The sequence below is a fragment of the Ostrinia nubilalis genome, chromosome 4, assembly GCF_963855985.1.
Source record: "Ostrinia nubilalis chromosome 4, ilOstNubi1.1, whole genome shotgun sequence".
NCBI classification, from domain to species: domain Eukaryota; kingdom Metazoa; phylum Arthropoda; class Insecta; order Lepidoptera; family Crambidae; genus Ostrinia; species Ostrinia nubilalis.
The window spans coordinates 4,843,669-4,869,211 of record NC_087091.1 but is presented as its reverse complement, the minus strand read 5'-3'; the positions used below and the strand labels follow the sequence as shown (position 1 = coordinate 4,869,211).

Genomic DNA, 25,543 nt, shown 5'->3' with positions numbered 1-25,543 from the left:
GGCTGGTGCGCGGGAGTATGGGCGGGCGAGGCGCCCATGGACACGGAGCCGCGCCCACACTAGATCACACTACAGCAGCCCTGCGCTCTAGTTACAGTCGCTACAGTACAGGCGACTGACCTGTAGTCGGGCTGGTGCGCGGGAGTATGGGCGGGCGAGGCGCCCATGGACACGGAGCCGCGCCCACACTAGATCACACTACAGCAGCCCTGCGCTCTAGTTACAGTCGCTACAGTACAGGCGACTGACCTGTAGTCGGGCTGGTGCGCGGGAGTATGGGCGGGCGAGGCGCCCATGGACACGGAGCCGCGCCCACACTAGATCACACTACAGCAGCCCTGCGCTCTAGTTACAGTCGCTACAGTACAGGCGACTGACCTGTAGTCGGGCTGGTGCGCGGGAGTATGGGCGGGCGAGGCGCCCATGGACACGGAGCCGCGCCCACACTAGATCACACTACAGCAGCCCTGCGCTCTAGTTACAGTCGCTACAGTACAGGCGACTGACCTGTAGTCGGGCTGGTGCGCGGGAGTATGGGCGGGCGAGGCGCCCATGGACACGGAGCCGCGCCCACACTAGATCACACTACAGCAGCCCTGCGCTCTAGTTACAGTCGCTACAGTACAGGCGACTGACCTGTAGTCGGGCTGGTGCGCGGGAGTATGGGCGGGCGAGGCGCCCATGGACACGGAGCCGGGAGCCACCGGTGGCGCCGCGCCTAGTACACCCAGGTCGGCAAAGGGGTCCTTCTTGGCTGGCTGCGCTTGTTCTAGCGGCACACTATGTGGTCGCCCTGGAAGGCAAAGAAAACGGAGCTGTTCAACATCAAGTAATATATCAAGCTTAAAGGAGCCCAGCTGAAACGGTATCGAGATCGTCTTAATATTAGTAACGTAGACGGGTAAATATAAGACAAGATATGTATATGTCACCGTAAAATTGTGATACATTGCGAGTTAAGATATTCGTGACGGAAGAGGTAAAACAACAGCCACATGACTGACACACACATTAACTCTGCCCTATAACAGAGTAACTACAAATGAGTAGGTCATCTTCATAGAAACGCACCGAGCGCGGTTTGTATGTGAGCGCGCCAATACTTATGCGGCGCGCACGCACACACTGACAAAATTTAGGGTGGATTAGCGGGGTGTTATGCCACATACAAACCGCGCTCGGTGCGTTTCTATGAAGATGACCTACTCATTTGTATTTACTCTGCCTATAAGCTTCGATACAATCTTGATACAGTTGTGATACATTTAATTTTGCTGCAGTCATGTTGCAATAAACGCTATACAGTATCAATTAACTATCACAGCGGAAAAATTAAGATCTGATATTGTTGTGGATTTGTTGTGGATTTCACTGTAAAACCTAAATGTGAAGGTGTGAGCCTCGTGTGTATGGGAATAAGTAGCTACTTTAAAGCAAACACGAAACTTTTCGACATAACAAAAACTGTGTATTCATTCACTTTTTTATATCTAAAGTCAACAAGACGTATCAAAAACAATAGAAATAGAAAAAAGTATAAAAAGTAAAAAATACATGTAAAAAAGGTTTGATGTCGCCAACAGATATTCTGATCAATCAATTGCCAGCTTATTAACTTTTCATAATTTGTAATGTCGCAATGCAATCGCATGTTTGCATCACAGCTTCAAGCAGAATTGGGCCCATAGCGTTTTACTTGACTTACCTTCGTCCTTGATTTGTTGTGGCGTTAGCAGCGGCTCTTGCTTGGGCAGAGGGTCGTTGAGGCCGAAAGGATCGAAGTTGAGAGGGTCGCTGGAGTTCACGGTGGGCCTCTCGCTTGCCTCAGTCGGAGGAGCCGGGAGGTCGCCGAATATGGACTCCGTTGGGAAAGGCTGCTGGAAATTAATTGTTATTATTATATAATTTACTCTTTTTTAAATAAAAAAATTGTGTTTGGTATTTCATTGCTGTGAAGATTAACCAATAATAATAATACTACGTATGTTGCAAAAAGAAAAACGTGGGTGGTATCTGTTTGTTGAGAAAAGTAGTGTTACCATTTTCTAAATAAATAAAACACTACTTTTCATACTGATTGATTTTAAGAAATGCTCTATGACGATGACATAATAAAAAAATACAACATCTATTATTCGGTCGGTTGACTGGTGTAGTTCTAGTTCATGACCAACTTGTTTTCGCAAGAAAAAGTTACCATGTTTAAAAAAAATAAATGGTAGATTGCAATAAAGTTTACATTTTTTTTTAAATAAACGTCAAACCATGAGTACATAAATGTAACTCATTATTAAACGTCGCGTTAAGACCCGTGTCTTACTATTTAATTTGTTTACACATAAACAACTAAGTTTATAGAATAACCTTGTTTGCAACTGGGTAAGTTATTTTTGACAGTTTAGTACAACCATTTTTGGCTGTAAGTAAGGTGACACTGTGTGATGTGTTAAAACGAGTGGAAGTCTTTAGGTGCACTGCTGGACAAAGAGCTGTCAAAAATAGTTATTTAGTTCAGGATTTGACTTACCGGAGCGGTATCCCCGCCGCCTTTTCCACTCAAAAAATCCCCAAATTCATCTACTTTCTTCTCCATCATCCCAAAGAAGTCGAATGAGTCCTGACTAGGTAGTTTCTTCTCCGTCTTCTCTGGCTGAGGTTGCTGCGTGTTCAGGTTTAGGAAGTCTGCGGTGTCAGCGGGGGCTGGGGTAGGGACGGGGGGCGGCGGCCTGTGAGGTGGTTGGGAGGGAGGAGCCGGTCGGGCTGGAGGCTGCTTCTCGGCTTCTTTGGGCGGCGAGCTTTCCGCTGTCACTGTATGACACAACGAGTGTTATACAGGGTGTCAGGTAAATGTTAACATGGTCATATAAATGGTATGGTGAAGTCAGAAAATTTATTAATTATTTTATTTTTCATACAAATCGGATTTTATAAAAGGACAATGACCAAAAGTGGTCCAAATGTCCACCACCAATGAGACCTATATTGGCTTATAGTCCATTAAATAGAGATTAACTTTTAATATGGGACGAAAAAAATAAGCTGTCAGTAAAAAGTTATGACTGTTTGAAAAATTGGAGTAGTTTACGCGCTAATCTCAGGAACTACTGGTCTGATTTGAAAAATTAAACCTTTTTGAAATTTATCGCCTTTTACATGCGGCTCACGCTTGACCGTATTTTTATTTTTTATTTTGTCTATGACAACTCTGTCACCTTTCTACTCTCTGATCTACGATCCGTACATGTAATTGTTTGGTGTTAATAAATTCACATTTATTTCCTTGATAAAGACTTTAATTTATCAGGTTATGGGCCCAGTAAGCCCTAAAAGTGAAGCAGTGTAAAAACTTTTGTGGAAATACATAAAGCGAACATTACAAAGTGAATGTGAACACAATCTACAACACGGCGGGTATCTTTTGTTTTTTCAAATTTTCGTCTTCAAACTGAGCAAAATCTCGAAAATGGCAGGAAATAATTCATTGGCATTAATTGAAAAGTTAACTGGCCGTGAAAACTATGCAACCTGGCGGTTTGCAGTCCAAACTTACCTGCAACATGAAGAGCTATGGGACTGCATCGAAAATTTTGACTCAGCGGCAGTTGTGGACAGAAAACGTGATACAAAAGCTAAAACAAAGATCATTCTTCTGGTTGACCCCATTAACTACGTGCACATTCAAGAAGCGAGTACTGCAAAAGAAGTGTGGGACAAACTGTCTTCTGTCTTCGATGACTCTGGGCTAACACGTCGAGTCGGCTTACTGCGTGATCTGTGTAACACCTCACTCAGTGCATGTCAAAGCGTAGAAGAGTACGTGAGCAAAATAATATCAACAGCTCATAAGCTCCGGAACATAGGCTTCAAGGTGGATGATGAGTGGCTCGGAACACTGCTGCTCTCCGGTCTTCCTGAGTCTTATCAGCCTATGATCATAGCTATCGAAAGCTCCGGCATGAAGATAACTTCCGATGCTATAAAAGCAAAGTTATTACAAGATGTAAGGCAATCTGAAAATAATACTGAAGCATTTGCGGTGAACAGAAATTTTAAGAAGTTTCACAAGAAAGAATCTAAGGGACCTAGATGTTACACATGTAACAAATATGGACACAAGAGTCCCGAGTGCAAATCCAAACCAAATAATGCACAGAAGTCTACGAAGTCTTCATATGCTGCTGTGTTTATGGCATCATCCAGAGACTATGGTGATGCATGGTATGTGGATTCCGGTGCGTCCGCTCACATGACAAAACACAAGAACTTGTTTCTGACTCAAACAGTTCCCGGTGTTCAGAATATAAGAGCTGCAGATAATAAGTTGTTAACTGTAACATGTGCAGGACAAGTGAGCTTAGATGTCTACAATCATAAAGGACAAGAAAACAAAGTACTGTTTACCAATGTACTGTATGTCCCAGATCTGGCAACCAATTTGTTGTCCGTAAGCCAGATATTCAAAAGTGGTGGCCAAGTGAAATTCAACAGTACTGGCTGTACTATTTTAAACAGCAAGAACCAAATTGTTGCCACAGCAAGTCTCATCAACAACATGTACCGGCTGAATATGCCAAAAGGCTATGCATGCATGTCAGATGTTGAAGAACAAGATAATTACTTATGGCATCAACGGATGGGGCACTTAAACTTCTACAGTTTAAAGAAGATGACATCCAACACTGAAGATGTAGTTCTCTCAGCAAAACCAGAGAAGTTGACATGTTTAACTTGCAAAGAAGGTAAACAGACACGACTACCTTTTAAACATGAGAGCTCCAAAGCTACAAAGGTTCTTGAGCTGGTCCACTCTGATATTTGCGGACCTATGGAAACACAATCACTTGGTGGTGCCAAATACTTCATCACTTTCCTTGATGACTATTCGAAGAAAATCTTCGTTTACTTTCTCCGAAACAAGTCTGATGCCATTGAAAAGTTCAAAGAGTTCAAGAATGAAGTTGAGAACCAGTTAGATGCTCGTATAAAAACTCTTCGCACAGACAACGGCTTGGAATATGTAAATGGAAATTTCTCAGAGTTTCTGAAAAGTGCTGGCATCATTCACCAGACAACCACACCCTACACACCGGAACAAAACGGAACTGCAGAACGAATGAACCGGACACTTGTCGAAAGGGCAAGATGTATGCTGCTGAACGCTAATTTGCCAAAAATGTACTGGGCTGATGCCATACATACTGCAGCTTACGTCATAAATCGTTCTCCAACTAAGTCCCTATCATTCAAAACTCCAGAAGAGATGTGGTCCGGTCTGAAGCCAACAGTCAATCACATGAGGATTTTCGGCTGTGAAGCTATGGTGCACTTACCCAAAGAAAAACGAAAGAAATTTGATCCAAAGGCACACAAGATGATTTTCATCGGATATTGTGAACACACAAAATGTTACAGATTCACAATACCTAATACTAGAAGAGTAATTAAAAGCAGGGATGCTGTATTTATAGAATCCAGTGTGAAAAGAGACTTTGTTCCTGTAGAGCTGTCAACAGCGACACCTGAAACAGAAAAATGTGATACAGATGATACAGATTCAGAAAACTCATATGATACAGTAACAGAGAACAGGTCTACTTCAGAAAGTGAGTACTTACCAGACACAAGTATCAGTTCCCCGGAGACCAGAAATATAACATTGAGACCTAGAAACAGAAACATACGAAAGGTACAAAATCTCGAAGATGAAGAGGAAAATACTTACCTGTCTAGACACGAAGAGACTCCAGTCGATTCTACAGCATACATTCCTGAAACATACAAAGAAGCTATTAGTTCAACAGAAAAAGAAAATTGGATAAAAGCTATAAATGAAGAGATAGATGCACACCAGAAAAATGAAACATGGACATTGGTAGAGAAGGAACCAAATGCAAAAGTTGTTGGATGCAAATGGGTGTTCAGACTAAAAGATGAACCAACTGGTCCACGTTTCAAGGCAAGGCTTTGTGCAAAAGGATTTTCACAAACCCCTGGGATTGATTTCAAAGAAACTCAATCCGTTTATTGTTGTCAGTGGCTGCGCACAACAATCTTGAAATCATCCAGCTTGATGTGAAGACTGCCTTCCTTTATGGTGAGCTAGAAGAAACCATATTCATGAGTCCACCTGAAGGTCTGTCCTGTGATAAAAAGATGGTATGTAAACTTAACAAGTCATTGTATGGTCTTAAACAGTCTCCACGTTGCTGGAATAAGAAATTTGACTATGTTTTAAAGAAGTTTGGCTTTACTCAATGCACAGCTGATCAATGTGTATATGTTGCTCAAGTCAATAATAATAAGTGTTATCTTTGCCTGTATGTAGACGATGGATTATTGTTCTGTAAAGATAAGAATACATTAAAAACAATAACAAATGATTTGCAGACCATATTTGAAATGAAAATATTAGATAAACCTAGTAACTTTGTAGGAATGCAAATTGAGAAATCAGACAAAGGCATATTTATACATCAGACTAAATATGTAGACCAACTGCTGCACAGATTTAATATGTATAATGCCAACCCCAACAGCGTACCAGTCGATCCGCACGTGAAGTTGCAGAAGGAAGACGGTGAGCCTGAAAAGAACATACCCTTCAGAGAAGCGGTGGGCTCCCTCATGCACCTGGCTATAGTGAGTCGACCAGACATAATGTATGCTGTCAGTCTGGTAAGTCGATTTCTTAATTGCTACAATGAGAGTCACTGGAATGCTGTCAAGAAAATCTTAAAGTATCTGAAGGATACGAAACAGCATGGCTTGTTCTACAGCCGATCACCAGAGTGTTCAGAAGTCACCGGTTATAGTGATGCCGATTATGCTAATGACGTCGACACAAGACGCTCAGTGACCGGTTATGTCTTTTTGAAAAACGGAGCGGCTGTGACATGGTCCAGTCAAAAGCAACAAACGGTAGCTCTTTCAACGACCGAAGCCGAGTTCATGGCGGCTTGTGCTGCCACCAAAGAAGCTCTGTGGTTGAGACAATTAATGTGTGATCTAGATGTTTATACGCAGGACTCTATATGTATTCACTTAGACAACCAAAGTGCTATTAGCGTAATTAAAAATATTAACTTTCATAAACGCTGTAAGCACATTGACATTAGATACCACTTTATCAAAGAGAAATATCATTTTGGAATTATAACTTTGAAGTATGTAAATACTGATAATCAGTTTGCAGATATATTTACAAAAGCATCGTCGAAGGACAAGTTTCAATTCTTAAGGCTTAAACTTGGTATGTTCTCCTTTGAATCTCTTTTCCAAAAGTAAAATAATATAATTTGGTTATGTACCTACTTGTTTGTTAAATGTTTTAATTTGTAATTATGGAGGTACATAACACTAATGCATAAGTAACTAACATAGATTTTTGTTATCTTTGTTTTGTAAAAGGCTTAAATGTAGAGGGAGTGTTAAACCTTTTTGAAATTTATCGCCTTTTACATGCGGCTCACGCTTGACCGTATTTTTATTTTTTATTTTGTCTATGACAACTCTGTCACCTTTCTACTCTCTGATCTACGATCCGTACATGTAATTGTTTGGTGTTAATAAATTCACATTTATTTCCTTGATAAAGACTTTAATTTATCATTTTTGTTATGGATAGCCCATTTATCAAGGATGGTTTTAGGATAAATAACATCACCCTACAACCAATAGGGGCGGAGCAGTAAAGACAAATGTTGTAAAAATGGGAAATATTATTCAAACTAATTTCACGCGTACAAAGTCGTAGGCACAGCTAGTATTTAATAAAATTCATCTATAACCCCGCGCCACATGCGACATGACATACATGCGTAGATTAGTCCATAATGTGTAATAGAAAGAATGATATCAAGAACATTTTTTTCGGATGAAAAGGTAAAAAACAGACTTTTCATTCAGTCATAACTTTTTACTGACAGCATATTTTTGATTGCGGTTTAGTTATAATGAATCAGTATTTAGTAGACTATTTTACTACATAGGTCTCGTTAGTGGTGGACATTTGGACCACACTCCATACATTTTTGGTCATTGTCCTTTATTTTGTATGAAAATTTAAAAAAATAAAATGATGATATCCAATTTCTGACTTCACCATACCATGTATATGCCCATATTAACATGGGCTAGTGTCGGCTCATATACCCATTTAACTAACACCCTGTATACTAATAAATAAATAAATTACAGTTATGGATGTACACACGGCCACAGTGTTAACTATCCATTTCCGTTTTTGCTCTCGCTCTCATCAAATGGTGATTCTTTGCGATAGAACGAGACAACATGACCGGCAATGGGCAGTTAACACTGTTGCCGATAGTACAGATTGCTGTGAGGCATGGTGCTATGAGCTTTTGTATGAGTTTTAACCCTCACAGTGGTGTAGTATCAGTCAAATTAAACGTCACATGCTTCGCATCTGTTTTTTTTAATAAACTTCGCAAAACGTTTATTTAACCATAGATTATTTTAATTTTTTTCTAGATTACTTTATAATTTTGATAGGATAACTATAAGTCACAAATCTGACGTGTATTTTAGGATAAAACTTGACAGTTTATGTCGACTAACAAAATATGGTAATTTAAGTTAGTTATGGATATGGTAAGTTAATTTGTGACTTTTAATAGAATGATAATAATGTTAATGAAAAAACCACAGCAAAATGCAGTTCTTGATAAAAAACGGGAAAAGATTAATATGAAGACAAAAAATCGATTATGTTATAAACTTTAAAAATGAGCAGGTGTTAAAGCAACTACATATAAAGTGATTCTACAACACAATCTATGACATACTTTTGTTCACGTAAATGGCGCCCTGGCCGCGCATATTAGCTGCGTGAATATAAAAACACATACATAAATAAATAACACATACACATAAATATAATACAAGTCGTACATAGGTATACTTTATAATTCATAAGACAGATCACTTATAAATAATGTTAACTACCAATATGTAACCTTGTTTATGCCACTAATCAAAACTTATAATTCTTACTATTCGGTAAAAAGTGAGTTTACCTTATGTATCAATTTGTTTGACAATAAGAATAAATAAATAAATACACTAGCTTCTTGAAGTAAGAATACAACGTTGATAAACTTACCGAAGTTATCAATAGTCTCGTATTTCTCCAGATCAGTCGAGAACAGTACATCTGACGTGCGAATCGGGTAGGAGTGGTCATCTTCCCAAAGGTCTGTACGAGGCTTGCGTCGCTCTCCATTTTGTACCACCAAGCTGATGATCGCCGATGTATTGGCCGAGAAGTGGTCGTTGACTGGCAGCGTCTCGTCTATGCCGTCGATCTCGGATCTGCAGTGGATAATTTATGGTTGTAGATGGAGACTAGGGATGTTATGGATATGTAATTTCGGTTATGGATACGGTTACGGATATAAGAATAATAATATTATACCGGTTTCGGTTACGGATATTTTTTTATTTCGGATATCCGAAAGTTTCGGTTACGGTTATGGATATCTGTGGCTTAGAATGCAATTTGCAATAGTTTTCCAACACGGTTCATTCATGGCCGCACACTTTACATCGAACAAAAGTAATAAAAAAAACATTTGATACTAGATGGCATTATAAAGGTAAATAGGGCTGTTATGCCTTTACATATAAATGCTATACAAAAAACAATTTAAACTGCCTACATCCGAAACTATCCGAAACTTTGGATCGGTTATGGTTACAGTTTCGGATATCCGAAAGTTTCGGTTACGGTTACGGATATCCATACCATCCCTGATGGAGACATACGAAAACTGTCAATTGACAGTCCATTGTATACGAAGACGCTCGTGTTACATGCAAATCACCACCTAGCATCAAGGTGGTCGCCCTACCAACCACTAAAAGAGACACTGACCGCTGGAATACTATCGCGCGTGGTACACTCAGCTGACCACATAGGAACATGGTGGTCGCACTAGAACCACTACAAGAGACACAAGTGTCAGTGTCGCGCGTTACCAGCAGCTGACCATCTCCTACCAGCGTGCTGCGTGGGCTCCAGGAAGCCAGTATGGAAGTGTAGCTCGAGCATGGCCACGGCGTGAGCTTGGCCTAGTTACTATCGCTCGTAGTACACTCAGCTGACCACCTAGGAACAAGGTGGTCGCCCTAGCAACCACCACGCGCGACACTGACCGTTGGAACTTGATGGCGTGCTGCGTGGGCTCCAGGAAGCCAGTATGGAAGTGTAGCTCGAGCATGGCCACGGCGTGAGCTTGGCCTAGTTACTATCGCTCGTAGTACACTCAGCTGACCACCTAGGAACATGGTGGTCGGTTAACAACCACCACGCGCGACACTGACCGTTGGAACTTGATGGCGTGCTGCGTGGGCTCCAGGAAGCCGGTGTGGAAGTGTAGCTCGAGCATGGCCACGGCGTGAGCTCGGCCTAGCTGTTGTGACGCGTGGTACACTAAATGACCACCTAGGAACATGGTGGTCGCCCTAGCAACCACCACAGGCGACACTGACCGTTGGAACTTGACGGCGTGCTGCGTGGGCTCCAGGAAGCCGGTGTGGAAGTGTAGCTCGAGCATGGCCACGGCGTGAGCTCGGCCTAGCTGTTGTCGCGCGTGGTACACTCAGCTGACCACCTAGGAACATGGTGGTCGCTCTAGCAACCACTACAAGCGACACTGACCGTTGGAACTTGATGGCGTGCTGCGTGGGCTCCAGGAAGCCAGTATGGAAGTGTAGCTCGAGCATGGGCACCGCGTGAGCTCGGCCTAGCTACTATCGCGTGTGGTACACTCAGCTGACCACCTAGGAACATGGTGGTCGCCCTAGCAACCACTACAAGCGACACTGACCGTTGGAACTTGACGGCGTGCTGCGTGGGCTCCAGGAAGCCGGTGTGGAAGTGTAGCTCGAGCATGGCCACGGCGTGAGCTCGGCCTAGCTGTTGTCGCGCGTGGTACACTCAGCTGACCACCTAGGAACATGGTGGTCGCTCTAGCAACCACTACAAGCGACACTGACCGTTGGAACTTGATGGCGTGCTGCGTGGGCTCCAGGAAGCCAGTATGGAAGTGTAGCTCGAGCATGGCCACGGCGTGAGCTCGGCCTAGCTGTTGTCGCGCGTGGTACACGCAGATCGCCACGTCGCCTACCACCGTCGTGTCTAGTGGCAGAGTCACCTGTAAACAGTGATTAACACTAGTAACAAATCATCAAAATTATCAGAGGGCTCAGAGTGAGTTTACAATTTACATCAAATGTCCTCACTAGTGAGCGGGTTAAAAAATGTATGAAAATTTTTGTTCTTGAAAGTTTCCGCAAGGGCGCTGTACAATACAGTGTGTCACGTTAAAGTGTACATATGAAAATAGATGAAACTAGACCTATTTTTATCGACAAAAAAGAGGTCAAAAAATTTTGGAGATTTTATTTTTATTTTTTATATAATTTTTTTTCTTCCAATTACTTATTGTAAAGAAAACGTGATAACTTTTAAACTAAGCGGTATATCCTGATAAAATAAAAACAGTAATAATGCTAAATAACAGGCGATACTAAAAAAATACATAAAATATACAAAAAATGCCAACAAATAATAAAAAATGATAAAATTTAATAAAAAATTGCTTTTAAATTCGTGTTTTTTTGGTTATTTGATAAATTTCTCCAAAAAATGCCCCTATAACAGGTAGTTTTTATTACTTTGTATTATTCTCTATCATATTATCTTTGTAAAACCAAAAATCGCATGTCTCTATCCCTATCACAACATTTGCTATGATCGTTTGAACTAAGCCTCACTGTTTGGGGAGGCCGTCACTGACCAGACGAGTTCGAGAGATCCTCGCTGACCAGTCGGTTAGGAGAGCCCCGTCACTGGCCAGATGCGTTGAGATTTTCTTAAATTGAAATTTATATTGCTTTTAACTACTCCTACATACCTTTCCTTCAGCCATTGTGTATGTGTGCAGCCTTTCGTAGTCTTGCATGGTGGACAGTAAAAGTCTATCTTCGTTGTAGATTTCTACGTACGGTCTGCATCCGTCTCTGAAAATATTATAATGAAATTAGTATTAATTTAGTTTACATATGAGTAATACGTTTTTATTTGCTCGTACTTACCTCGCCTTTGTGAATAATGGCACTGGGTGGATTGTAAGAGATACCAGCGTCACAGGCCGGAAATGTGGGAGCTTCGGCTCTTGCCTGAAAAAAAAAGCATTAAATTAATTGAAAAAAAAAAAAAACTGACATTAGTCTTTATCAAGGTTCAAGACTATTTCGAAAGATTATTCAGCTATTTATTCTCTATGGCACGGAAATACAGAAAGGTAGCTAATATCGAAAGTAAGTTGCGGAGTAAGTTGCAACCTTTTAGCACTCATAATAGAGACGTCTTACTGTGTGTTATCAGGCATCCCAGCGTTTGATACGAAAAAAAAATAGCGCATACTAAAACAGCATTTTTTTCACATAGCGCCACCTTATTTTCATTTGGTTGCCACCCAAGGCAAGCGCTCCGTTTTGGGAAACACAAGATAATTTAAAAGCGTTCGCTGGCTTTTAACTTTTAGAGTAGGCGCACACCATTGATTTTTAGTTGGCCGATAGTTGTGCCCGATTTTAATTTGTATGAAGAATCGGCCAAATCGAATCGGCGTATTGTGCGCACTCCCGTCTCCCATACATATCCATACTGATCAACTGCCCGACTAAACTATCGGCCGACGAAAAATCAACGGTGTGCGCCTACTCTTACGTGTAAATGCCTTGTTTCTTGCAACTCAAGCTACTGGTGGGTCATTTAATACACATGAATTCATGTCTCTCTTTAGCGTCGTATTACCTGATAATATTGGAGAGGTAATAAAGATATCTGAGCTGGCTCGGCGCGATATTGATTGGTGCTCGCTTCACGGCGAATATTTGCAGCGCGTCCTCGGGCACCGTCACTAGTTTGGAATATAGGAGCAGTCCGCAGAGAAGTATGCAGGACATGGACTTGCCGTCCTAGAAATAAGAATATTATTTAGTAATTAATTATCTTCAGAACAAAGCATAGTTAATGAAAAAATACAAAAATATTACGAATATTAAGGATGAGATAATATTACAATGAGTTTATTTACACAAAGAGGAGCGCCAACTGAGTAAATAAGTCTGATAAATTTTTGAATGAAATACAACTTTGACATGACTTCTTATTTTTTTACCGAAATGGAACCTTTCAAAAAGGCTTTGTTTAGCCTGAAAACTTCGTATATTATGCTCCATGTAAAAATTAATTTTAAAAATAATATTTTTTGAAAATGCTATATCCGAACATCAGGTCTCTCAAACCGTCTTTCCATCCAAGTAGACCAATTCTGTTATTTGCTTCAGGTAAATTAGAAAGGGTCGTTATTCTACAGTAAATACTAAAAGAGTTTATAATGTTGTCATACCTGGCAAGTAATAACCACGGCGCTTTTGTCGTCCTTCCCCAAATACTGGTACATATGCTGCAGCAACGCATAGAACTGGGCCAACAAAGGTGCGCAATGCGCAGGAGTGGGCCACAGAGCACGGCACGCGTCCGTCACGAGCACGTGACGTGGGAAGTGGAGACACAAAAAGGTAATTTCAAAATGTTATCATACCTGGCAGGTAATATCCACGGCGCTTTTGTCGTCCTTCCCCAAATACTGGTACATATGCTGCAGTAATGCATAGAACTGGGCCAATAAAAGCGCGCGGTGCACAGGAGTGGGCCACAGCGCACGACACGCGTCCGTCACGAACACGTGACGTGGGAAGTGGAGATACAAAAGGGTAATTTAAAAATGTTATCATACCTGGCAAGTAATAACCACGGCGCTTTTGTCGTCCTTCCCCAAATACTGGTACATATGCTGCAGTAATGCATAGAACTGGGCCAATAGAGGCGCGCGGTGCGCAGGAGTGGGCCACAGCGCACGACACGCGTCCGTCACGAGCACTTGACGTGGGAAGCGCAGACACAAACGGGTAATTTAAAAACGTTATCATACCTGGCAGGTAATAACCACGGCGCTTTTGTCGTCCTTCCCCAAATACTGGTACATATGCTGCAGCAGCGCATAGAACTGGGCCAACAAAGGTGCGCGATGCGCAGGAGTGGGCCACAGCGCACGACACGCGTCCGTCACGAGCACGTGACGTGGGAAATGGAGACGCGCGCCGCGACACGCGTTGTAAACGCAGTACTTGCCGCCTGGGTGACGGCTTTCTAGGTATGCCTGGGAAGGGGTTAAATGTGTTGGTCTCTTCTCACTTATATTTTAAACTTTATTGCCTTGTCAGTCTTAAGGTTTTAAAACTATTAATAATTTATATTTGTGTATGCCCGAGAGAGACTTGAAGAAGCCCTCGATAATGTCATTAAATGTTCATATAATAATGAGTGATTATTATTAAGGATCCATTATTTTTTTTGACTCGACAAATACAGTCATTCTGTTTTTTCCATTCATAAGTACGGCAGAATATAAACGGGCAGACCTACGAATCACTTGCACACGCACAAATTTGTTGTGACAAGATTAAAAGACAATACATTATTATGAAAATAATCTTATCTCAGTGAGAATACTGATTCACATACCTTTACATCATCGATGTGATTAGTCTTGTAAGCGCTTTCCAAACCTTCAGATGGGTACGGCATTATAATAATTCGACTAGTAATGTATGTTATGTCCAAGTCTGTCCTAGCTATTGACCTGTGAAAAAGTTAATAAGTTCATATTAAGCACCAATTTTAACAAAAGAAAATCAAATAAACCGGCCGACCACAAATACTTTTAGTTGGCCGATAGTTGGGCCCGATTCTAATTTGTATAAAGAATTGGCCGTTACCAAATCGGTGTAAGGTGCGCACTTTCATACATATCCAAACTGATTAATTAACAGCCTGACCCAGCTATCGGCCGACAAAAAGTCTGTGGTCTGCGGCTAGTCTTATAGTCCAAAAAATACGTACTGTTGAACAGTCTGCATAACCTTCGAGGAGGTGTCTTTCAAGTTTTTCAGGAAGCTACCAGCGCCCCCTTTGATGGACGAGAATAGCCCCCCTGAGCTCCCTTGGACAGGAGGGGGCGGGTTGTACTGCGGAACAGGGGGCGGGCGCGCGGGGGGCGGAGGCCGACTCGGCTCGGGAGGCCGAGAGTTCGGAATCTCCTGGCTTGTGGAGACAGGATCTTTGCTGGCTGGAAAAAGAAAAATATTTTGTTTTTATCATTGGGGATACGGGAATATGCCTAGCTGTCGGTCCCTTTCAATCTAACTGGTCAAAGTTTTAGTTTAATTAAAAACCTACTTGTGTACCTAGTCCTTATCGTTTTTGTACTTGCCTTAACTAGTATGCATATTTTTCCTTTTACAAAGTTAATAAGCTCTTACTAATCAGCTAACAAAACTTGTTTCCGGTACAGAAATTAGTTCGTTTTCAGCCAAATGACGTCCACTGCTGGACAAAGGCCTCCCCCAAGAAATTAGTGTTTACAATAAATTGGTTGACTTTATCAATATGTAAAAACGTACGCAGTTCAAATTATTTGCGATTTCTTATTTTGTGTATGAAATATTGATAATTAATTTTAACCAATCTGAAAAATAGGCGTGAAACTACCTGTTTCTTCAATTCTGATTCATTAAAGTTAATAATTAAAACAATGTTATGTTTTGGCTCTAGGCCATAATATGCACTAGATAAGTATTAAAGTGCTGTGATAGGATTAATATAATTTTAGTTGTCGAATGTAAGGAGATTTCAGTTAGAACAAAAACTACATCGATCTTAATTTACACATTGTTTATTTCTAATTAAAATATAATTTACATCATTACTTACGAGGCTAATAGTAACAAAAATATTGCTCATCTATAAATCATAATTATACCTGGAGCCAAAGTTAGTTTTCGAGAATTTTTGATCATAAATTTTGGGTAAAATATTAATAGTAAAGATTAGATTATATTAGCATTATTCATTTTATATTGAACTCACTTTCAATATACTATCGTTTAAATCGGCCAGGATAAAGATCGAGTTTGTGGTTAAGTGATTTAATTTAAATTTTAACTAATAATGCGCGGATTATATAAATGCATAGAAGTACAGTTCAATATAAATTGAACTATGCTCAATTTTCTACCTATCAAATTCACATAATTATGTAAATTGCCCCTTTTTTACAAAGGTCATCCAAACACTACAGTGAAAAAACATGATTTCAATAAGGCTCCTTCTCAACAATATAATGTAATAAAATAATTTTAATTGATTTTCTAAACAAATGAAAAATACAACAATATCAAAAGATAAAAACAATAAAATAAATAACATATTATATCACAACACTTTCGCTTTCTTTGGGGCCATATTTTACGTTTAAACGGAACAATAATTTGGCCTAGAATAAATAGTCTTTTGTTTTTCAAATTAAACATATTATTAACAAAATAGATCTCATTTTAAAAAAAAGAACTCAATCAAAAAAATAATACTCGAAAAAAACCTTTCTTTTTATTATCATTCATATCATTAACTGCAAGATGTTAATACAACAAATACAATACATATTTAAATCTTAAAAGCACCGAAATTATCCAAATTATAAAAGAAATTGCGCAGAATTGTGGCTCCTAAAGTATTAATAATATTAAATGTTTGTATTCAATTACTTTTACTGTATGTATGAATAAAGTCTGGAAATACTAGTTTACTATTTTCAATTTTTAAGGTTCAAGAATTCAGATCACAGAAATTATTGCATAATTTATTCTGCAGCAAGAATAACAAAACGAATATTATAATATAAAAAAAATTGAGAATAAATTCAATTTATTAAATCTTACTTCAGGCCATTACAATGAAACGGTTCGAAACCCTTTTGATTCTTTTTATTGATTCTTGTTAAACCAATCACAGGCCTAAAACTATGCTCATTTGAGCCTATGATTCAGGCTAATAAGAAATATCTACGGAATTAAACGATGTGTTAATAAAGACAACATCTTGTATAATTTTCTGCCAAAGTTCTTACAAGAAATAATTAATGATAGTATGTATGGTAACTAATTAATACTTAAATGGATCACATCTTCACATCTATTTGTACCTTACTATAAAATTAGAAAAGTTTTAATTAAATTGGATTAATATTTTTCGTCATAAGTTTTATTCGTAAGTATGAAATGCTTAAGGATATAAAGATAATTTAGTCTTTGCATATTTCTTTATTTATTTAGGCGCTGTATTTATAATAATAAATCACGTAAGTATTTTGAATTACACAATCTACAAAACCTATTTTATAGAAGGGGTATCAGCTTTTTCTTTATAAAAATGGGTAGATATCTGAGAAGCCTGTTCACTTGCATTATTATTTGTAATACTCTAGGTCAGAATAGTCAACTGAATATCAATAAGATAATAATATTATTATAATAATATAAGAAGTCGTAGGTAGGCAATAGTAAAATGCAATCAAAAATATAGTATAGATAGTATGGTTACATCGTGAATTTTATGTTGTTCCTACAGCCAAAACTGGATACGTATCAGCATTGTTTGCTTCCTTTGTTTCATTCAAAATGATGTAAAATTTCATACAAGTATCCTACCACTTGCCATTTATTACTATGGTAATAGAGACGATTATGGCTAGCTTGGTGAGGTAGACATCCTCTCTCAAGCCTTACAACAACACGACAACTCAAATCTACTATCTTCAGCGCAGAACTTGTAGGCCCGGTTTCTGAATTGAGGTTTTCATCTAATACCAGGCCTGTTCATCTCCGCAAGTTTACATCGAAAACAAAACACGCACGATGGCCCACCTACAGGATACTATTCGACAAGGCCTCACATATGAGCGAACATTGACTCACGCACGCGTATTCTTGTGTATGATGGAAGATAATAAAGAAAATGGTGTACTAAATACCTACTGTGCAGTATTTAACTGCCTAAATAATAATAAAACACAGAATGTACTTTTTTAAGTTGCCTCAAGACACTGAGAGGTAAATAAGTAGTTATTATTATTCGTGATAATTCATGATAAATCATGTATTTCCTCCGCCATTTTCCGCAGTTTGGCACCTCACGTCACATCATTTTACCGAAGTCAGCCCTATAGCTTTGGCGCAGTACCGATCACTGACGTTTGTCAACAAAATGATGCTTGACTCTTGAGACAGGCTAAATTACACCATATTGTTAATGACATTGAGCATACATTTTTTTAAATACCTTCGCGAAGTAAAACTTCTGTACGTAGTACTTATTATTATTCTGTGCTAATACTCGAGGATGAATTTTAATATGAAAAGAAGATGACGCTCAAGCCAAAAATCTCAATTCAAAAACCGGGCCTAAATAGATATTATTACGTTTTTTGATAAGAGGGCGTTTACTCTCGTAACCGGGGCATCGTTCTGAGGTTTAATGCAACACCATCGAAGCATTGATAAGGCTTATCAATTTTAAGTGATATATGTATGTGTCCACGCATTAGCTAAGTTGTTATTGTTGAACAACGCAGACGTATCGCTAGACTTGACAAAATCCAGAAAAAAAAATACTTGATATTTGATCACCAGATTTTGAAACTTATACCCATGCCATAAGGTGCAATAGGAATCAAAACTTTCAAGTTAACTTGTCCATTGAGTGGTTAAAATTGCAGTACATAATAAAATGTTAAATACTGAAGGTACGCGAAGCTAACAGGTCCATTATTAATTGTATGTTAATTAATACTGTAAAGTATGAATGAAATACTGTAAGAATATTAAATGGAAAATGCTTGTTGTGTTGAACGGAATGTTTTTACGACTTATTTTGTTTTGTATCTAGTCTTTTGCATAAATTACTATGCTTCATACAGGGTGTCAAGAACAGGTTTGTAAAAATAGTGTTTTTACTTGTTGTTACAATAATGGTTTCCAATATACGAGATGATTATTTTTAAAAATATAAATGCATATTAAGGTGGTATAATATGGCCTAATAAGGTCACTATTGTCTGGAGAAGTTCATATTTTTTACCCTTCAGGGTTTTGACAAATATATTGTCGTCATAATTTGAACCTTACTAGATTTATCATAAGGTGAAAACCAATGACAATTTTCATCATGTTGCAGGGTTAATAACTAAGGATGTATTTTCATTATTTTTTTAATAGATTGTAAAATTATAAATATCTAGTGTAGATTTTATCGTCCTGTCTCTTACAACCTGTATACAGAACGTGTACTACTGTATTATTACAGGACATACTAATTACTCTATGACATCATATTTTTTGGCAATTCATATTATATCAAGTGAGTGTACCGTTGTAATGCATGTTTTTGTAATGTCTGTCAATTGTTATCTATCCAAAACATACAATAACAATTTATTTTCGTGTTATCAGTGATGAAATGCTTCATGTAATTCCTGTGTTTATTCACTAACTACTTATTCAATACTTTCCTTAGTACTATGTGTATAGAGAATTGAAATATATTTATTAATTATTGTCGTCATCAGTTATGTATCGAAATGGGAAATACTAGATCGTCGAGTATACAATGACAGGGTGATCATTTGCAACTCTAGTAGACCGATACTGGAGGGGTATTGTCTAAGATTGTCAATTGAATATACAATTTTATTTACCTACACATCGTTGAGCACATTCTGTGATGTTAGTAGATAAATATTAAACCTTACAATTCAAATAAATATTGACATGAGTTGCCAATAAAGCGTATAGTAAAAATAACAGTAATCAACTAACAGGCAATAACAAACTAATACAGTGCAAGATTGTAACATTAATAAATAAAATCGATACTCATCATTGCGAGCATGTCCAATAGTAATCAAGCGTCGGGTAACGGAGTCCGTTGCGAGCTTGCGAGAGGCGAGGCATGCTACTGCGCCGGGTCATTTAAACGAGAAAACTATTGGGCACCCGAAAAAGTTGAAAACACCTAAAATGAAAAGAAAACGTGATATGTATAGCGATCAACAGTCGTGAGATGGGACGAAGCCGCACGCCTTTTGTTTTTATTAAAGTGAAAACTCTTTACTGTATTTTATGATTATTTAACTAATCAAGCAAATTAAGAAAAAACATATAAAAATCATGAACGTGTAACAGTGCCAAACCACAAATGACATTAAATTGAAACAAATTAAGGACCATTGCGAACAATTGAAACGAACAAATTGAATCTTATCTCTAAAGGCACAAGGTTCGAATAAAGGCGTGAGGCTTCAATCAGCTACGCACACAAACATGCAGTGAGTTATGATAATACGAACTAAACAAAGAAGCATTGATTCTAACTGAAATCATAAGGTCACATGCATACAAAACATACTTCGGATCGGCCTAGCTATGTTAAAACTATAATCTCATTATATCTAGCCTTGGATGCCAACATACGCAGTAGGTATTGGTCATGCTTTATTGGCCAATGTTTGGCCACAAACTATTAGTAATAAACCCTCTAATGCTGATTGTTTACTGCATTACTTATTATATCTAAGATATACTCAAACAGATTAGATTTCATAAATATCTTATTTAAGGGAACCATTTACTAGAAATACCTCATTTATCTTTCTACTTCACAGTAATTTCCTTGGTATTTAGTTGATAAGAATAGCATTACAGTATCAGTAATTATAAATAATATCCCACCACACCTTCGATGTTATAATGTATAAAATAATAATTATAAATTTAAATTAATAAAAAAGCCAATCAGAATTGTTAGGAACAATGTTTCATAAATGTAAAATGCAATTCATATTTTTAAATAATAATGAATGAATGTAAGTGAGGATACAACGTTAATAATGTGGTATGGCTTATTCTTAATATGGTATTTTATAAACCAATTATGATATGAGACGAACGAAACTACCATTAGGAAGCTCATGTATGAGTAAATAAATAAATATTTACGCATGTTTTTTTCTAATTTCCTTCCTTAAGAACCGTGTTGATGAATAATAGAAAATCTTGGGGCGGAACTAATAGCGAAATCATAATTCTATGGATGATATTTTAATTTGAATTGCAGTCACCTCTTATTAAAAATTAAATGAGTTGATTCGTTTGTCTCATAAATTCTATGTTAGTTACCCATTCAACCGACAGACAAGTGTCACCACACGCGTTTTACATGCGAGCATCTTCGATTACGGTTCGTCGCAAGCAAAGATGTATCAAATAACAAATAAACAAGCACACCCAAACGCATATGCAACACGAGGATTAGTTATCAAAACCACAAGCATTAACACATCGGTTAAAAGATAACAAGTGTGTTTTTACCTAATTTTCAGCCTCAAACAGCCTCCGAGTTCGCCTCACAAATGAACAGACTTCTCTCGTGATTGAAATAAAAACAAACTACGAATGCGAAGAATATACTCATTTATTTCTCTAATGTAAGCTCCGACATAGTCACATGACTAATATTATGCACAACAGAAAAATATTAAGACAATATAATTAAACATTTAACAAAATCATTTTACTTCATGAATGTCCTATGCAGAAGTTTTAAATTGAGACTAATTCAATTTCAACAAGATTTTTATCTAATTTCTTTCAACACAACTTGTTTTTTAACAATGGACTTTAAAGATCTGTTGTGTAATATACATACTACTCTATTACTTGTACCTCATTTCACATATTATATTCTTATATTGTCTAAATGATTTAATCAATCGATTATTTGAAGTGATTGATTTGATCAACATTAACAAGAGTGTTCATTACACTGGTAAAATTACGCCTACAATGTGATACGTTAGACTAGTGATATACACATTAATTATATTAATAGTAAATGAATCAAATATAAAATTTGTAATTTTATTAACAAATGTGCAGATACCAAGCCCCATGATGTTAGTGCGCGCAATGTTCTTCAATAAATACTATGACCCAGTTAGTTCAGTTAACAGCATTTTATGTAATACGATAATATATAGGCTAGTAAATACGTATAAAGAATATTTAGTGGAATAATCCCTATATTTATCATTTCTGAAGCTACTCATAACATTAAAAACTTATTTTTAAATACATAGTGTATTCATTAGGTGTAAAGCCTAGAATATCATAGAAAATGGGGTTTTAGACTTGGTGTCAATAAATACAACCCCATAAATACATACAGGAATGTTTAGATAAGTTAGTAAATCCTAACATAGACCATAGAAGTACTAATCTAGCTAGCGACAGGTACCCTAACTTCTATAAAAGCTACATATAATTAGAAGTGTGCACTTTTAAGAGCACACAATTTTTGGTAATATAAATGTCATTTAAATTCCTTTAGAGGGTAGATTAGAGGGTATTTAAAAATTGTCAGTTATTTTCCTAAGTATGTTTCCTTAGAGACTGCTTCATTAGTTCTTTACCCTATCATTAAATTCTTATTTTGTGTTCAGACTTAAATATCAAATTAAAGCTTTCATGTTTACGGTTCATAATAATTCCAGGTCGGTTATATTGCACTGGTTGTGACTGGCCGAATATGACTGCGAGTTTGTATTATTCATAAAAAAACTCGATACTTAAAAATACAGTACTTGATAATAACTACGGTCATGATAACGCAATCAACTTTGAAGCAATATAAAATCAGTTCCGAATAATATTCGAACACTGAATAATTAAAAAATATAATATGAAAAAGTCAAATAAATGCTATACTACCTTACATCATTCCAAGAATATTTCTTTCATCATTGCCTTACCTTTGGTGTTGCTCAATTTTTGGTGACAATCAACATTGGAATGTAACGAAATCTCACATTGTAAAATAACATCTCTAAGGAACTCAATCCAAAATAAATATTGAGGAAACAAAAAAAAATTTGAGTGTAAAAAGTCAAAAAATACTTGACCAGTTTTAGCTCGAGATTGAAATGCAACAGAACATAACGATGGACCGACAGGGTGTATGGACAACTGGGATGCGCGTTCGCAAATTAATTCCAACGAATAAATTTATCACATAGGTTGACTGTACCGCGGCGCGATAATTCATTTCAGGATATGGTAGTGTAATATTTACTTGACTTCTTATTACCTGGCGAGCTAGTGGCCACAGATTGTTCAACTTTTTTACGCTCAAATTTGAGTGGTTGCTTGAGATTGACGTTGTTGGACTCCGCTATGGCCGCCAACCGCTCCAGCACATTGTTTATTGTCAAGCGTTCCTCCGGGTTCACAGTCAGACATCCACCTGTGGAAATTAATAAGCATTAATGAAATGGTTTTGTTTACTCACAACAGTAAATTAACTCAAATATAATACACAAACTGCTAAATAAGTTAATTGTTATTATACAAATAAAAACATTCAACAAATTAATTAATGTTGAAGGACAAAAATAATGTTTAAGTACAACAGAAATACTCACTTATGATTTCATGAAAGCATTTATAGCGTTGATCGTTGGGGTTTAGATTATAATTGCCATTAAGTATGGCTAGTTTAGCAGAGTCCTCGAATGGATGCTGCATAAAACAAAGAGTGTATAGGATGCATCCTAAGGCCCATACATCAACGGAATGGTCTATTTTTCGGTTATCCCAAGTATCCAGCATCTCGGGAGCTCTATACATAGGCGTTGTGAATTGAGCCAGCTAGAACAAACAAACATTATATTGTAATTAAAATTGATCACAAAAATAAATATGTAATAAAGCTGTATAAATAAGTGTAGGTATCATACTTACATTTTCTTCTAACATGTTTCTTTGATTTGCACTCCAAGAGGGGTTGGGGGCGTACACATCAGTAGTAGCAGAACCAAAATCACATAGCTTTATTGTACCTAAAACATTTAAAAAATGTGTATAATGTGATAGACAAATTGAATAGGGTCAGAAAGAAAATATACAGATTGAATTGATACTAAAAAAAGAATTGGCTTTATTCAAATAAAGGCTGTATAACAGAAACAAGTGTTCCAAGGACATAAGATTCTTGAAAGAAAATTTGGCAAACTTCCAAAGTTTCAAGAATCTAGTAACATACCTTCATTAGATATTAGGAAATTCTCTAGTTTGAGATCACGGTGAGCTATCGGGGGGACTTGTGCATGCATATGCTGAACTGATCTGCATGTCTGGTAGAACACCCTCAGGATCGTTGGCAGGGGAAACGCTTGGCCCCTATTCTGTAGGGCCTCCATCAAGCTACCCCCGCTACAGAGGTCAGTCAGTAGCAAATACTCCCCCATGCCATGAGAAGTCTTTGATTTATCAATAAAAGAGGCAGCTATATACTTAATTACATTAGGGTGACCAGACAGTTTTTTCAAAATGCTAATTTCTTGAATTATATTTTTGTTTGCCGTCTCATCAGCTGCCATTAGCCTCTTTAGAGCGTATTCTGTGCCAGTAGACACATCTTGTGCAACAAACACAAATGCGAAGCCACCTGCAAATATGGTTTGTTTAGTTAATTTTTTGGAATTAGATAACTTTGTTATCAGTGATCAACAAAAGTAACTGACTGTAACAAATTGTTTGAAATTATGAAGATATAACCCTTTACTACAAAATATTTTCATCTAAAGAATATCATAACTGTGTAAAAAATGGTATACCTAATGTTTTACATACCAATAAAGTATGCCTAGAATGTCATATTTAAACTAACATGTTTATTAATTTTTGAAGTAATTTGATTAACTTATTAAAATTAGAAATTAGAAAAGTGACCCTTTCAAGATACACAGGCATGTAAAACTTATCTTACTAAAAAAGTAGTAACCAATTATTATTCAGGCTGTTGTGAGCTGTGAGGATTGTTAATGTGGCATCATTATATAAAATCTTTATCCCAACTTTGATACATTGCACAGATTTTACTAAATACTTTTATATTGGAGGAAACAGTTTTATGATGTTAAAATTCTAATAATTGGTCTTAGTGGTAAAATAAGGAAGTACATCTTTGTTTTAGCTGCGAAATTTTGCTAGTGGTGATGGCTTATCATATCAAGACACAATTCAAGTAATAAGAGGTCCGTAAATTGATCCGTTTAGGTTCAAATGTAGGCCTAGTTAGTATAACGAAGTGTATAAATGTAGGCCTACCTACCCTTGACGTATCACGCATACACGCACCATCCGCCCCCAACATTCAATGGCTTTTGAACAGGGAGCTAGATGACCCATACGCTCTGCCTAAGATTAAGTCGCAAAATATTGTTTATTGATTCGCATAATTATCGAATAATTGTCACTTACCCTCTGCAATCACCTTTTTTACTCTCAATTTCATGTTTCCAATCTCAACAAATTGACCCACAAAGTCATTATCATTGCTACCGTTGGCACCGCCAGAACTAAAGTAACCCATGGCTGATTTGAAGACACTCATCTTGAAGCGTTATTTTAAGAAACTATGGAGTAAAAGAAGAATAAATAGTTAAATTTTAATCAGCACCCTCGATCTGGGTCCATTTTACAATGGCAGACATAG

General features: G+C 37.6%; 1 protein-coding gene across 1 annotated transcript; it reads right to left on the bottom strand.

Annotated features, from left to right (window-relative positions):
* Positions 1 to 575: 575 nt before the first annotated feature.
* On the bottom strand, positions 576 to 25,543 carry LOC135071335 (cyclin-G-associated kinase-like). The gene is made up of 19 exons (XM_063965128.1): positions 25,309 to 25,543; positions 24,089 to 24,493; positions 23,788 to 23,885; positions 23,469 to 23,694; positions 23,135 to 23,290; positions 14,999 to 15,224; positions 14,621 to 14,738; positions 14,028 to 14,255; positions 12,845 to 13,008; positions 12,121 to 12,204; positions 11,940 to 12,045; positions 11,007 to 11,177; positions 10,801 to 10,939; positions 10,513 to 10,621; positions 9,125 to 9,333; positions 8,808 to 8,846; positions 2,528 to 2,808; positions 1,706 to 1,877; positions 576 to 793 (listed from the first exon to the last, which is right to left on the bottom strand). The coding sequence occupies exons 1-19, from the start codon at positions 25,439 to 25,441 to the stop codon at positions 576 to 578; spliced, it is 3,282 nt and encodes a 1,093-aa protein (XP_063821198.1). The 5' UTR covers positions 25,442 to 25,543.

Coding starts and splice junctions, on each gene's coding strand:
- LOC135071335 (XM_063965128.1), bottom strand. CDS start 25,441: ATGAGTGTCTTCAAATCAGCCATGGGTTACTTTAGTTCTGGCGGTGCC. Junction 9,334..10,512: donor CACGCCGTCAAGTTCCAACG/GTCAGTGTCGCC, acceptor TATCCACTGCAG/ATCCGAGATCGACGGCATAG. Junction 794..1,705: donor ACAACAAATCAAGGACGAAG/GTAAGTCAAGTA, acceptor TTTGCCTTCCAG/GGCGACCACATAGTGTGCCG.